Source organism: Lethenteron reissneri, chromosome 41 (genome assembly GCF_015708825.2).
Source record: "Lethenteron reissneri isolate LAM-NWPU_2019-01 chromosome 41, ASM1570882v1, whole genome shotgun sequence".
Taxonomy (NCBI): Eukaryota; Metazoa; Chordata; class Hyperoartia; order Petromyzontiformes; family Petromyzontidae; genus Lethenteron; species Lethenteron reissneri.
Genome location: NC_083819.1, coordinates 2,454,956 through 2,471,270, shown reverse-complemented (window position 1 = coordinate 2,471,270; position 16,315 = coordinate 2,454,956). Strand labels below are relative to the sequence as shown.

The following is a 16,315-nucleotide window of genomic DNA, read 5'->3' as shown; positions in this document are numbered from 1 at the left end:
GTGGGCAGCGGCGGCAAAGACGGCAGCCGCTGATTTACGTTTGCGAATCCCGGAAAAAACGGAGGAGCCCGAGGAGGAGTCTCCCTTTGCTTTCTTCTTCTGCTCGCCCTTGCTTCGGCCGAGCTTGCCCTTCTTGCCCGAGTCTTTGTAAGCGGACGTGGGTTTCCCAGAGGCCTCGCCTCTCGCAGCATCCTCGGCTAGTCCCTTCTCGCCGGCACCCTCGGCAACGCTCCCCTTCCTCAGCTTGCCATCCTGATTCCCCATTTCCCTACGCTCACCAGCCGCTGCCACGGCACGCTCGCAGCCGGAGGGCCGCAGCACCGACGACAATGTTCCCGCCTATCGAGTCACCATCCCAGGCTGCCGATATCGCGCGCAATTGGCTCACGCTTTCCGGCAACAATACAGGGGTGGCTCGGAGCCCAACGCCCGGCAGCGGTTCGTCTGAACGCAGGCAGCTCACGCGTAACGAGGCATCGCTCCCTCGGGCATGCTCAGACCCACCGGACCTGGCGCCCCAATCAGAGATCGCGTTTTTGTTCCCGTTGCGAGCGCTGTGCTCCGGCGCCAGTGCGGACTGATACGAGCGCGTCAGGCACACGTCCCGAAAGTGCGCGTGCAGCGACAGCACCGTGTGATATTTTGCCATGCCACTCATCTACCTTGGTAATGTTGCAAATTTTTTTTTCGTCATTTACATATGAATATTACATTTTCGAGTGCGTGTCCATGTGAAATGTGGCCATTCATTCATCCATAGTCATATTCCTTTGTCCCCCCATGCATCGGCTCAGGAGCAGCTGGTTATAAAAACACAAGGCAGCTGCCGCAGCTGAGCTTGGGGGAGGGCGGCCAGAGCTGAATGCTAATTGCAGAGGCCGGCACGCGGCGGTGTTGTCTAGAACGACGGTGGCGAGAGCTCTCCAAAGGCAACGGACCACCATCTGTGGAGAATGCAAAGGGCCAGCATGGATTAAAAAACACAAACCCTCCACGCCACCTATGCCCCAAGGAAGGAACACAACTGTGCAGGCGACCGCCCGCGCTGTTTGCGTTGGTTTAACCCCACGCTTGAGTCGAGTTCTTATTTTATTTTTCTTACGACAGAATACGTCGTGAATGTATGGCAGCGAACACTTAAGCCTGACCATACAAGCGCTCCATTGGCCCCTCCCCGTGCCTCCCCCCTCCACCCCAACACTCATTCCCCTCCACCCACCCACCCACATTGCCCCGCAGGGCCATCTGCCACACGGAGCATTTTCATCAACCCTCTAATTGATTTACATTACATTGTGTGCATTGCAGCGTATTGCACTACACGTGCGCTATACATACGATAGGTGATCACGCACGGCACACGCACTACGCTCGCGATGTGTGCACAAATCGCCAGGAAATGCGCCCGATCTCGACAGATCCCAAAAAGCTGGGAAGAACCGAGCCCGGACGCTGCTTAGAAGGGTTGATCACCATGTGAAAAATATAAGTGTAACAGGCGTTGTGGGTGGTGGAGGGAAGTGTAGCAACATCAATTGTTCAGAGCTCCCGCCACCATCACCAACGTTCGCTGACCGGAATGGTGAAGTATGGTCAAATAGCCATCATGGCTAACAAAGCATGGGCAGGCCTTTGTTTAGCAGCGTATGAACAAAAACTGGCTGTACGAGTGCATATGTATGTTGAACTTCTTTCGCACCATACGTAGACAACCGTGATAGACAACTTTACATTTTTACTGTAGCAGAAACTATTAAATTGTTAATACAAGGTTAGCATCTTTTAAATATCATTATTAAAGCTTTGCTAAGCATTGAGGACGCCACCACAAAGCTAATGTTGGACTTGGAGTTAAAGTTCAAGATGTTTGAACAATAATGTGACATTTTCAAACTTTAAAATACCATAAACAAAATTCCGGTAGTATTTCAAATGTACGTGTACTGCAAAACACTTAATACAATGTATTTTGGAATAATCATACAGTAATAATGCACTATACATATATCAATTTAATAACTGGCAGTAAGAAAACACATCAACTATTTTCTCATGACGCTCCATGGTGTAAAATGCAGTCTCCACCTGACTCAATATCTATCTGGACCCTCTGTTCATAAGCTCTGAAGAGCCATTGCTCCCAATGTCACCAATTATAAAAAAATAATTATTTGAAGGCCACATTTTTTTGTTGACGAATGTGTTAAGTAATACTTTAATATCTCTTTGTCAATACTGCTGGATGTGTACCCTATCCACGTGCCTTATCTGGCAGAAAGCTTGTGCTATCATTCTTTATCAAAATGGTCAGTACTCGGATATCGCTTGCCAGGGATGTGGTCAGGAAGTGAACTCGGCAAGCCGGATTCTCAGTGCACGGCGCTACCCACTGCGCAACTGCTCCCACCTCAGAATTATTCAGGTTTTTTAGCTCACTGATCCTCTTTCCGGGTTTGGGCATGACACGTGGCTAGAAGGGATCATGGGCCAATGGTTGAGACTGGCAACGGAGGGACGGCAAAAGGAGAGGACGCGCCTGGGAATATTCCACCACGGAAATGGAACGATGAAACTGGACTCATGTGTAGGAGATAGATGGATTAGATGGATCTATTTAGATCACTCGGCGCCGAGGATTATTGGCGACTCAACGAGTCTTTCATCTAGCAGTGGGATAGACCGAGGATGATAAATGAACACTTGAGCATGCAACAACTGAGTTTATAATAATTGTATGTCAAACGGATATCATGCTTGAGTAAGAATCGTGTCCTGACAAACAGGACTGCCGAAAGATTTTTGGACGCCCGGGGCAAAATGCCAGATGAGGCCCCATCTAAGCTCCCCCCCCCTCAGCCCTTTCTGAGCCCCCTCTTATGCCGGAGTGACCACCACCCCTCCCCCTGATGAAGGCTGAACGGCTGCCAATGAGAATCAGCCGCAGTTGAGCAAACTGCTGAAGTCAAGAGGCTGTAATCTTCCACTTTATACATACAAGCGCGTTACAATGCAACACGATTCGTCGATTCATACATTGTAAAATGAGGCAGATCAAGCGAAGAAATATTAAACGTACGAGATCTTCAAAATGAGATAGTCAGAATTTATCATTGAATTAAATTGTGACCCCCAAATTATGACAATCCATAGAATCGCACAAGGCTTGGGGAGGGGTGGGAATAAAGAAGTGCATACCCACCCAATACGGCGTGAAATACGTTCAACCAGTCACCGTGCAGTTATCGAGTGTGCAGGTGATCCAACTGCATCATGGCTACAAAACAGGAGGGACATTGGACAGGGCCCCCATTTCATTGATTGATGCAGAGCCCATGCCAACCACAGCTTAATTCTTTGCCAACAACAGCCGTGTTATTACAGTTAGTGGATTAAATGCACTGTTGATGTATTTATGCTGAACTTTCACCGCACCTAACGTGGACAATCGTGCTGATTGGAGGTGTGGGAAATGTGGTGATGTGGTGTGCAATTCATTTCCTGCCACGTCAATTCCAGACGCGTAATAACGCCACCGTATCTGTTCTCCCTAGATTGAAGAATAATTTATTTAGAACTGTTTTTTGTGTGTGTTTAGTTTGTTGTCCTTTGCCGTACCTCCAATCAGCACGGTTGGCTACGTATAGTTGCAAAAGAAGATCAACATAAATTTCGATTTAAAGCTTTCGTGACTGCAGGGATTCATCTTCTTGGTTCTTTCGGTAAAGTCACGTAGAAGGGAAGTAATACAATAATAAAAATAAAACATAATAAAATTATTCTCACGACGTTTCGGCCACAACGCAAGTAGCCGTCCTCAGGTGAAAACCAGGTCTGTCGAGGCGACAGCGTCTGAATGAAATGCTCCAAGCGCAGTGTGCTGTTTCATTCAGACGCTGTCGCCTCGACAGACCTGGTTTTCAACTGAGGACGGCTACTTGCGTTGTGGCCGAAACGTCGTGAGAATAATTTTATTATGTTTTATTTTTATTATTTTATTACTTCCCTTCTACGTGACTTTACCGAAAGAACCAAGAAGAAGAGCAACATACATACACACCTAACACTGCCAAACGTAATGTAACGATATAACTAAGCTTGGACTGAATATCTCCCCTCCACTACAGTACGGCATTGCAAAAAAACACAATAGAAACCGATCCTTGGCCACATTGGCCATGGCGGTGAAGTATGGTCACACAACCCCCATGACGGACATGACATGCAGATGCCTTCACTAACAGTGGATTGACCAAGGACCTGTACATTAATATTTGATATAGTTGTTATTTTCTTTAAGAACCTGACAATGAAAAAACCCCACCGAGATGAAACACCCTATTTCCATAATCATTGTTTGCACACGCACACACTTTTCTAACCACCGATGTCAATCAATTATTGGAGCCCACGTGAATAATCGTATAAAGTAGCCCACATTTTTCAATTAGGCTAAAAGCTTCTGGGGGAAGGAGCGGTGCTGTGATTGGCGCACTGAGCGAGAACCTGGCAAGCTACGTTTTTATTCATAGCCACAGCCAAAATCAGTGGCGAATTAAACTGGTAGGAACCTCCTGGTTACACCAGCCCACAGGGGATTATTGTGTCTGTCGTGCAGGGAGGGGCTGGGTGGGGAGGAGAGGGTGGGGAGGGGCTGGGTGGGGAGGGGAGGGTGGGGAGGGGCTGGGTGGGGAGGGTGGAGAGGGTGGAGAGGGGCTGGGTGGGGAGGTTTGGGGCTGGGTGGGGGGTGGGAGGGGTGGGGCTGGGTGGGGAGGGGCTGGGTGGGGAGGGGCTGGTTACCCCGTGGTGCCCTTATAAAACTCAACGTTTAACCTACTCGCGCCGCGGCTTGTGCCCGCCCTCACAGTCGGGCATATTTGTGGAATACACCACGCCGCCGTTGACCCTGGCCATTGACCGAGCAACCCAACGTTCCTACCAGCTCCCTCCGCAGCAGGAATGTGTTATCTGAACTGGCTCCAGAGTAGCCCATCCCCTTACCAACCCACACTGACCAGCATGAAATGTAATGTTCAAACAACACCCACTCATGACTGACATGAAGTGGTGAGGTCTGTAATCCAGCAGTGGATTGAGAAAGGGCTGTAATTCTGCTTCGAAAAACGCTTCAAATGCTAACATTTTGATCAAACAACATTGAATTAAACATTCACGAACAGTGCAGTAAACTTTTATGGCAAATGGCTATCATTTTTTGGACATTCGATTCCATGTAATTTCATGTCCAAGTCAAGGATATGCACATCAAAGAGAGACGCGTGTTGGTTACTTATTCCCAAGCCTACCACCCCCACATCGCATCAACGCAAGGCAACACAAGTCAATCGGCTTATACCGTGGCGGTTGGAGACGGCGGGGGGGCGCTATAAATCTGCCTTCCACCTGTCAATCCAATAACACCTTGCCGCCTTCTTAATCAAAGCAGTAATTATTAATGATATGAGATAAACAACCCAATGCCATGTATGAAATCCACTCAGGTGCCCATCATACTTAACCTAACAACTTTCAGAAACAGCACTGATTGTTCAGCTCACAAACCATGCATGAGACGGACACTGAGATTTAAGATTGAATTAGGCATGCCATTTTGGTTGGTTCTGCAGTAATCGACCTATACATAGTGCAAACGCACAATTATTCATTTACACAGGACTTGAATTACATGTATATTATTCTTGAAATATTTTGATCTTACATAACGCCACAATGTACATGGGTACCGTTCACCGAACACTCAGCAAGGCACAAAACTGTTTCAACAACATGAGCATCTATCCTCAAAACACATGCGCGCAGGGCGAAGCTTTAAAGTATACACACTCTCCCTTGTTTAAGTGTCCATACCCTTTCATAAGCAGAGCTCTGCATGAAACTTGGACTCCGGCTACCTGCTGTGGAAACGTTTTGAACGTTGGGCCTCTGCCTCCCCCGTCACCGCCACCCAACTGAGTCTGTTAGGAGAGAGGGATAATAAGCTCCCTCTGTGCAACTTGTTACGCCTTTAAAACATCCCTCCCCTTCAAACAAAAAAACCCCCTCCAAAAATCATAGCATTGGCTTCATTCCCTAAATTCACTTCGAAAAGAAAGCGACAGTAGCTGTTATACTGGTAAGAACCACCTGGTTCCACCAGCCCACAGGGGATTATTGTGTCCGTCCGTCGTGCATCCAAAAATGGGAGGGGTTGGGCCGGGTGGAGAGGGGAGGGTGGGGAGGGGCTGGGTGGGGAGGGGCTGGGTGGGGAGGGGCTGGGTGGGGAGGGGCTGGGTGGAGAGGGGAGGGTGGGGAGGGGCTGGGTGGGGAGGGGCTGGGTGGGGAGGGGCTGGTCACCCCGTGGTGCCCTTATAAAACTCACAGTCGGGCACATTTGCGGAATACACCACGCCGCCGTTGACCCTGGCCATTGACCGAGCAACCCAACGTTCCTACCAGCTCCCTCCGCAGGAATGTGTTATACACTCTGGCAAGAGCCCGGTACAAGGCACAAACTGTAACAAACGCGGTGGGGTGGGGGGTAGAGACATTGTGCAGACCGAAGCCCGAAGTCAGTGCTATGCATTGCGACTCTAAAACGTGAAATCAAATGCTTTGATATTTTATAATATGAAGAAGCACCACGCTGAATCCAGCACTGCACATTACAGTGTCTTAAAACGATCCGGGTCTTGGCGGCTTAAACCTGACGCTAATGTGAAGTAATCCTCTGGAATCCCCCCATCCGTATGGCACCACCAACATGGTTGTTCGGATTAAGTTTTATACTTTTGGCAAATGCGTCAATTCCGTGGATTTCGATGACTAGAACCCAGCCATGCATTGCTTGGAATTTACTGCCCAGAAGTTTAACCTCAGAGACATCTCGAACGTTGCCTCTATATGATGTCCACCCGACCTCACGTGGGACAATTCACAAAAAGCGATTGACCGTCAAACTGGTCACGGGTAAAATCTTTGTTTAAGACTCTGGGATTTGGCACTGCCCTCTGCTGGTCCACAGTGCATTGGGAAGAGGAGAGGGCACGTGGATAATTTGGCTCGAGCCCTGAATGCTCCTCTCATCCGCAGCGAAAGGAATTTGCCGTTAGGCCCAAGAGCACTCACGAAATTACCCTTTTCATAAGCATCGCTTGGGATGAAAAGAAAGCCGAACTTTTAATAACTCACGAGCGAATAAAAAAGTCAATGAAGGCTGTACGGCTCCTTTTTTTTTGCTACATTGCAGCACTAAATTACATTTTCATACAGACATAATAATATTAATAAATAAGAAAACGAATTCTTTGAAGATCTTTGTCAATGACTTTCTGGATGAAAGCCCTGCTTAGTCTAATTGGTCGAGGGGATTGTTTGACTATATTGTACCGTGCTGGGGGGGCGGGTGGGGTGCTGCCTGTGGGGGCGGGACTGCCCAGAACTGGTTGAAATATCACCGGGACACTGCTGTTAACTAGAGCCAGGAATCAAACTCGGGGTACAGCATTCAGAGAGCATCGCGCTAATCAGGTCCCGAGATGTTTCGCACCCTCTGCCCACCTAAGGGCTGCGGGGGACCGAGGGCCAATTGTTTGCAAGGACCTTTCATGGATTGGCTGTTGGGTTTTACTGCCCGTTGCCACCGTATGCCAAACTTTATTCTGGCTTGGGACAGACGGAAACAATTTTCTGTCGGAGACGATGCTGTTCTCTTGAGCTTACACATGGTTCAGCGAGTGGACTTGTAATTTGACACACTGTACCATTGCTCCACTGCATTGAACAATTACCCTTTGTTGCTTTTGGTTCTTCACCATCAATAAATTACAAAAGTAGGATGACGAATAAATGCCCAAATGAAAATATAACATCATCACACTGCTACCACCTGCAGTGGATAGACATCCTAATGCTTAACAAACGCCTGCCCTGAATATGTTGGTCTGAAACCTGCTGTGAATCAATGATGCTGTGGAGCGTTACTAAAGTGTGCCGAATGACATAAATCAGCATCTTGAGATGCAGCTGCATGATGAGACTGCAGTGGTACATATATACAAATTTAATTATAATTACATAATTATAATGCAGGCTTTTGAAGAGTTCGTGACTTGTAAACATTGTGCGCAATGTAAAATGCAATATTTAAACTGAAAAGTATATTTGTAACACTGGTGAGGCAGGTCAAGACACAGTACAACTATGCATTCTCATGGATGTATATTGAACTTTCTTTCGCACCGTACGTGGACAACCATACATACACACATGCCATCTGCTTCGCAGTGGAAAAGCTTTGATGTTCCCTAAAATTATGTGGGTTTTCTCCAGGTACTCCAGTTTCCCGTAATGTGCCAGGCGCTCATTAAAGTGATCAAACATCCCTGTGCAGGGCCCTCCTGAAAACAAATCTTGAGATTCAGACTTTCCTGGGTACAGCGCATTTTCCTTTCTTTTTACCTATTCGTGTGACTTTGTCGAATACGTCCATGTGGCTGCACATCGAAGAGCTGCATATTTATGTCAAGTCATCTATCGTGCAAGAATATTTGTAGAAACGAAAAATAAAATCAGAAAATCACCTAAAGCGTGAAGCCTACCCGGATACTTTTTTCAACTGAACATTTTTTTGAGAGGGATATGTCCAAGCTAAACGAACTAAATTAACTTTATAGTATTTGTGATTAGGGCTTATAATCATATAGTTTAACAAACTGAATGTTGATGGAAGGGCCTCCACTAGTAGAGGGAGCTTGAGATGTCGCCTCTACACTGGTCCAACATCTTGAAAGAGGTGGAAATACCCACACTTTACCCCACCAGGTGTTACCTGCCCACTAGCTAACTGCGACTGCACCTGTTTATACTGCTGGGTGGACAGGCAGTGGCAGGGAGGGGGATTGAGTTAAACTTGTACCATGTGGATTGGGAGACCAGTGTGGTAACCACTACAACGGTATTAACACCATAGCGGAATCCTTGAAAATAACTTAATGTATGCCTATCAAAACGTAGCACTAAGTCTGTACCAAGTGGTCTAGCACACACGACTTTATGCCAGACGTGGTTTTCAACAACTCATTTCAACAGGAGTGATAACGTACTTCATATATTGAATAAAAACACTACTGTACATAAAAAATTACCACAATACTAGAACATAATCGTGATTTTTAAAACCCCCATCCATCATGATATGGTTCACTCTCAGTCCCTTGCATCTGTTTAATAACCATCATTAGGGTTAGCTAGTCATATTGGTATTGACAGTAATTTGTCTTAACCAGAATCTGATTCCTAAAACATACGTCTTGAATTTCATCGTAGAAAACCCTTTCCTAAATCCAGTTTTCTCACATGGTTTGTGGTATAATAAAACAGCCAGTATCTCCCCAATTAACTTCACAAAAAATGTACGTACACGTGACAGGAAGCACATGGTCTGTAATTCTTGAAGTGATTTTTGTCTCATTTTGTTGATAGAATGAATGAGATATTTATTTGTTCAATATTTCGGAAACACATCTGATTATTTTGTTACAACAGCTGGTCCTGCGTCTATTATGAAGTCGACAATGATCGGAGCTGGTCTATAAGCTTCCAGCTTGGGGAATTCATCAGCAGCCATGATCAATCCACTACTGGATGAAGGCCTCCCGAAGCCATAACCATCTCTCACGCTCTTAGTCCGCCTATAGCACCTACATAGGAGCTGATTTTATCACTCCATCTCCTCCTTGAAACTGAATTTTAGAAGGCTTGTGAAATTACACAGTACAATTTTAGCGCACGGAACCCATGGCGGATGCAAGACATGCCAAGCTGATGAGCTGAAGAAGCGGCCTATTCTCATTGCCGGGAGGCGAACAGACTTGCACGTCTCTCTTGATGCAACGTGACAGTGTCTAGGTCCAACAGAACAACTCACCCACCACCCTTCAACACGCAGCATGCACACAGTCGTCAATTAAGGCCCAAACTGCTAACACAGGCCACCCCACAGCATTAGCCGAACAAAGCAAGCGATTGCATGTGGGCAAAATATTGAATACTTGTAAACAAACGTAGTTGTAATTTTGGTAAATTCTCACTCCTGCAATTAATAATCCCATACATTGCATACGACAGCCGAGTTTTGCAATGTTGCTATTACGACTGATGTAACTTGCATGTGTTAATTGATAAAATGCCCATTTGCCTATGACCAAATCACCCTGAATATGCCCGTTAGATCTCAGAAATAAAGTCGAGCCTGGTTAGTGCTTGGGATGAGAGGCTGCCTGGGACTACAGTACCCGGTGTTGTTGGAGGCTTGAGCAGTCAATTGACCAGTAGAGCAATGGATCATTTAATCTAACTGTGCGGATCTGTGTTATCCGCTCGAACGCATGTTTTTTCACGGTAACACACACTGGTTTCCTTCTGCAGGAAGGTAGACCCTCATGATTCAAATTGACCAAATATCGCAATGTAACAGGAGCATCGCGAATAATGGTCTTGAAAACCCAGGATTTCCTGAGTACGGCACTATAAATAACGGGCATTAATAAGCATGCAATCTAGACGAGCATGTAATTGTGGGTTAGGATAACGTATCCCTGCAGCAAATAATAACACGTTATGTTACTGTGCGAGAACTGGCTGCAACTGTGTGTCACGCTTGCATATGCAGTCTGACGCGCAATTAAATGTCATTACAATCATCTCTGCACTAATTATCGTCATTACCCGTGCGTGCCCGGAGCAGCTTTTGTTCTGCGGCGTGCATAATTTGAAACCGGCACAGAAGACAATCGTATATATGTGGGTTATAATATAAGCTACATATTGTGAGGCGTGCACAACTGCAAGTACTTTGTGCGTGCAATGTTTGCCTGAATTAAGTCAAATACAGAAGACTGCATAAATAATAGGCCAATATCACAACCACTTTGTCAATCCACTGCTGGATGAGGGCCCTCTCTCTCTGCTTCGGCCGTGGGGAGTTCTTTTTTCCTTCTTCACGTTGTTCAGTGCAAGAGTCATGATGTTGAGAAAAGGACCGGTTCAGGTAGAAACTCGCCACTGATGTTAGCCGTGAATCTAATTCAGGTGGCCGTGCTAGCAACACTGTGCGCTAGCCACCTTATTATATTACTATTATACGATACTTTAATAATAAGCAAGAATCACAATGTGAATACACCAGCGTTCATTGTTAACACTCGTGTGGTTTACACTTTATAAAGGTGAAACACTCCAACTTCAACGCGGTACTACTCGCAATGAATTCACTCGGGCTACGCGCTACAACACACACACACTTACCTATCCCAAACTTTAGTTCACCGTTTCTTCAAACCCTATATTATCAGACTCGCATGAATCAGTTACACTTGCATCATTTCAATGGACATCGCGTTCATACGACAGTATACTTATTCACTTTTGCGCCCATGCATTTGCACCGATTATAATTATTCAACCTCGTCGATCAAACAAAACATCGGAATCGTTCATCACTGCTATATGGTAATGATCGCATTACCTGTTAGGTGTTGTGTGGTTTCTTCTGAGAAGCTCCACTCGCTCCAGCACACATCGTTTGTTCATCCTCCACGGTATTCCCTTTGTGAGCCATCTAGAACAAGCATCCCCCCCCAACGTGTTATGATGTCGATATAAACACACGCGCTCTCAAAGATACACTTCGGTAGATAACATCAACATAACACGCTAATCACCACTATTTGTTTTATATGTATATCTGCGTTTCTTCTGTCCCGTGCATTCAGTCACCATTCCTTAGCGCTCATCCCCTGCATATGATGAAAACCACGTGTCTGCAGCGATGGCGCAAGCCGGCAGCCCCACTCCACCGTGAACCCGGCAAATCCCGAGTTCGACTCCCGGCTCCAGCCCCGGACTAACCGGAGCAGGCGTCTGACATTCACCAACCACGCACTGAACAGCGCAGTTGAGGTGTGGCGAAACAACAACTACAGCAGCAGCAGCCGCGAACTGCAAGGCTTGGTGGGAGGCTCTTCATCCAGCAGTGGATTGGCAATGAATAAGAAGAACTGAAACCCACGGTCGTATATTCTCCCGGCCTGCCTGCTCGCTCTCCGCGTGCGTCTCTGGCCGCCTGCCTTGCTTACATCCCCGCATGCGTAGCCAGCTCCACCCCACTCCTCCCACTCACACGCGGGCAGACGTTCTCATTCAAGCTGGCTGTGCGGCGCGAGTGGTATATCTCTATATATGCTCGTGCTTTATGTAATAAATACGCAACGGCGATCGGAGGAGTTTCGCGTTTGTCAAGTTTACAGTAACGATGCCCTTTGGGGTCGTCCATAAATGACTTCACGCGATTTTGGACGATTTTTGACCCCCCCCCCCTCAAATATGACGTCACAAAGCTCTGCCCCCCCCCCCAATAAAACATGTTTAAAATCGCTTTAAACTTTTGTCATTGTAGTGCGTATTTAATGTGGCGCTGCACTCTGATGTTGTAGGAGAAAACATTGATCAAAAAAGTCTATTTAATTAAGTAGAACGTGTTGTCTATATTTATTTAAAGTTGAGCATTTTGATGTGACGTCACATTTCTCAAACCCCCCCCCCCATCCTCGTCACACATCGTTACAAATGTCTGACCTCCCCCCCCCTAGGTGCGTGACGTCATTTATGGACGGCCCCTTTTTCACCTTCCTCGTGATGTAATGATCAGCGACGGGTGCAATCCACCCGTCGATGGTCGGGTTCGATATCATTGGCGCGACAGCTGAAACGATGAAGTTTCTTAAACTCCAGCCCAGCTCCGTCCAGACAATTGCAGTCAGTCGATCAGCAGCAGATCGCGTGTGGTAGGGTAAAGTATGGGTACTCCCACCTCTTATGGAAGAGTAGGCCAAATACAGGAGCTCGCTTGGATCTATCACCCGTGAAGGCTCAACTCGCAGCAGTGGCGTGAGCAAGCCGTTGCTTCCGAAACGTCGTGAATTTTTATTTTGTTTTATTTTACTTTCATTAATTTAATTTTTTTACCTACGTGACTTTACCGAAAAAACCTAAAAATATAATCTGCACCTCTTCGTTGTCTTTCAACTGGAGAGGTGGCGCAATGGTTAGCACACTAGCCTTCGAATTCAGTTACCGGAGGTGGGTTCCCAGCCACGACGAACAATCGAGGCGATTCATACTTAAACACATTCCTGCGGAGGGAGCTGGTAGGAACGTTGGGTTGTTCGGTGAATGGCCAGGGTCAACGGCGGCGTGGTGTATTCCGCAAATATGCCCGACTGTGAGGAGGGGCACAAGCCGGCGTGAGTAGGTTAAACGTTGAGTTTTATAAGGGCACCACGGGGTGACCAGCCCCTCCCCACCCAGCCCCTCCCCACCCCTACTTGTGGTCAAAATGCAACAAAAAACACACTGATAATATATGCATTGTCCTTGAAACTGATTGGTCCACACCAGAAACGGCTTTCTTTTGAGCCTTGTCTCAATTGGTGCTAGACCAGAGGATGCCAAAAGGCAATGCTTATATTATCAGAGTGTGTTTTCTGTTTGCATGTTGACCACAAATATTGTGGTTAATGCGCACATGATTCCTTGTAAAAGGTTTCAGTTTTGTTGCCAGAAAAAAGGGGGAAAACCCCTATTATTATTATTCACTTTAAGTTGTTTTTTGTTCATGTTTTTGTTTGTTGCAGTTGCATCCGAGTCAAGAGCCGCATGGCTCACGGGGCTATACCTCATCCATGAAACTGAAATGAAATGAAACTGAAAAGTCTGATTTGAATGCCAATACGATCTAATCGAATAAGCGATTGATGATGTTGATAATATGTTGATGAAGATTTAAGGTCTCACAACTTAGACAGAATAGTAACGCCCTGCTAAACGTGTCAATTCAAAATTAACTGCTTTGTAAAATATGCGACTTGAATGTTGTTAATCTTGCCTAAATATACGAGCAGCTTGCATTGTTGTTTTATGGGATCATAACACTAAAGTTATGAAATCAAAGACGTATGCTACATGATATAACAAAAACAAAGTGCTGCTCTATATAAGAACGGGAGACACAGCAGAGCCTCACCATTCTGGCGAATTGCCCGATGATGCTGGATGCAATTACCAGCGAAACGTCGTACTACTCAAATTGTAAATGTTGTGGCTTCAACACACCGGTGGGCTAAAGCAGTGAACTATTTGTCTTTTGTCAACGTGACACTTTTTTACTGATTGGCCGTGTCGGGTGGTGGAGGGTTACGACACATTTATAAATAACGCGATCTAAACCCAAAAACGTTGATTATGAAAGTGCTGCTATTTAACAAAATATTCCTTTAACCATTTATAATTAAGAATGTAATCAGAGACACAATTTTGGTTTGTTCTGGTCGTGAGTTCGAACCCGATGCTGACACCTGTTGTATTTTTGTAGCTTGCATGTTCTCCCTGTGGTCGCGTGGATTTTTGGGCCTGATTGACACCAGTAGCGAGTGATAGCTAACCGGACCTTTTTCGATTTAAAGCTTTCGTGACTGCAGGGATTCATCTTCTTGGTTCTTTCGGTAAAGTCACGTAGAAGGGAAATACTAGAATAATAAAAATAAAGCATAATAAAGTAATTTATTATTATTTTATTATCATTTCATTATTTTCTTATTTCCCTTCTACGTGACTTTACCGAAAGAACCAAGAAGATAAACCGGACCTCTCTATTCATAAACCCATTGGTGTCCAGCGTGGTAAAGTATGGCCATAGCACTGATACGACTTAGGGAGGAGGCCTTCACCCAACAGTGGATGGACTGTAAGGATTACTTAGTGTTCTTTTCAAGAGAGACAAGGCTGGATTAAGCCATTATTCTACTGACTCGTGTCTCATGTTCAGGGAGCATTGCATATATTCTCATAACAAGGGCGCTCTTCGTGTCCTTTCGTGGCCACTCAGCTGACAATTTACATGGTCCGCCGGGTGTGTAATAGCAGGCTTTTGTTAATAATGCTTGTATAATGTGCATGCTTTTTCATGAACGCACAGTGGCACTTTGCGTAACAGCATATTTTTTTGCAGCTTTCGGTCCAACACACCACTTCAGCATGTGTTTTTTATGTATCGTTATTTTACAATTTCGACTTTGTTCATTGCTCGCATCTAATAAATACGAATAAGAATGTGCAGCCCTTTGCCAGTCCCTTGTTGGATTAGAGCCCCCCCAATGCTGTCGGCCTCAAGGATGTTTCACTGTGCAGTACTTCACCATGATGGCCAATATTGGTGTTGGTGATATAAATTCGCCGCTGATGCTAGCCGTTGCCAGGAACTGAACTCAAATCGCAGGTTCATAGCGCAGTCCGCTAACCAGTGCTCCAGCCCTTATAATGCCGAAACACAAGTATGTATAACAATGTTAATTGTTCGGATGACAGTTGTCGGATTTTTTCACGCTAGTAATCTATGACCCGAAATGACAGCATTTAAAATATGCTACTGCTGCTTCTCGTGGTGGTGATCGTCGTGGTGATCGTGGCAGTGACGATCTTGTTAGACGAGCTGGGCTAAACACCTACGGTGACCGCACTTTTCAGAATGTGGGTCCTGTCGAGTGGAACAACTCCCAACAGGACAAACACCTCGAGTTCAACCACCGCTCCAAGTGAGACCTTAACGTTCAACCTCATGTCCACAGCGCGTCGATGACACGGTAATGCACATTAGAGATGATTTTGGCATGATTTTGCGTTTCTTAAATTCCATTTACATTTTTAAAAAAATGTTCAACACATTATTCAAGAGCACTGCCCGAAAGGAAAATGTGTACACAGTACTGTATAACAAGCAGCGTTTTGGGTGATGATCATTCTTCATAGGTCTACTTAGAAGCAGGTGGGGCACCATACACATTTTCAGGCCACATTAACAAGCAGCGCTTTTTGTACTGATTCAAGTAGTTGTGATATGTTAATCCAACAACGTGATTTTAAATAAGTAAAAGTCAGTTTATCTCTACGTGGATGTATTGTTGAGTCCATCAGCGTTATGAGCCTTCCGTATGGACCATTGTTTTTGAGCTGTTTGTTTAAGCAGGGGGACTGAACCGTTTCTGCATGATGATTTACATCAGCAAAATCATGTCCGTTTATAATATGTTACCGTGTAATGTTTTAAAGCTTTGTTTTATGAACGGAGCTTCAAATGTGTGTCAAACACCCCAAGACATAAGAATGTAAGGGAAATGTTTATGCAAGATATCCGTGGGTTTACATTTTAGGTTGAACCAACGTTTGCAGCTGGTCGGGTGGCGGTTCAAGGCTCGGGGCAGAGCCT

At 45.7% G+C, this 16,315-nt stretch overlaps 1 protein-coding gene across 1 annotated transcript in view; it reads right to left on the bottom strand.

Annotated features, from left to right (window-relative positions):
• Window positions 1-12,148, bottom strand: part of LOC133352581 (formin-2-like) — a 70,154-nt gene extending 58,006 nt beyond the window's left edge. Inside the window, 4 exon segments of the mRNA XM_061568318.1 lie at window positions 1-279; window positions 281-944; window positions 11,522-11,614; window positions 11,773-12,148. Coding sequence (XP_061424302.1) covers window positions 1-279; window positions 281-658 — 657 coding nt within the window. The 5' untranslated portion in view covers window positions 659-944; window positions 11,522-11,614; window positions 11,773-12,148.
• Window positions 12,149-16,315: the final 4,167 nt, after the last annotated feature.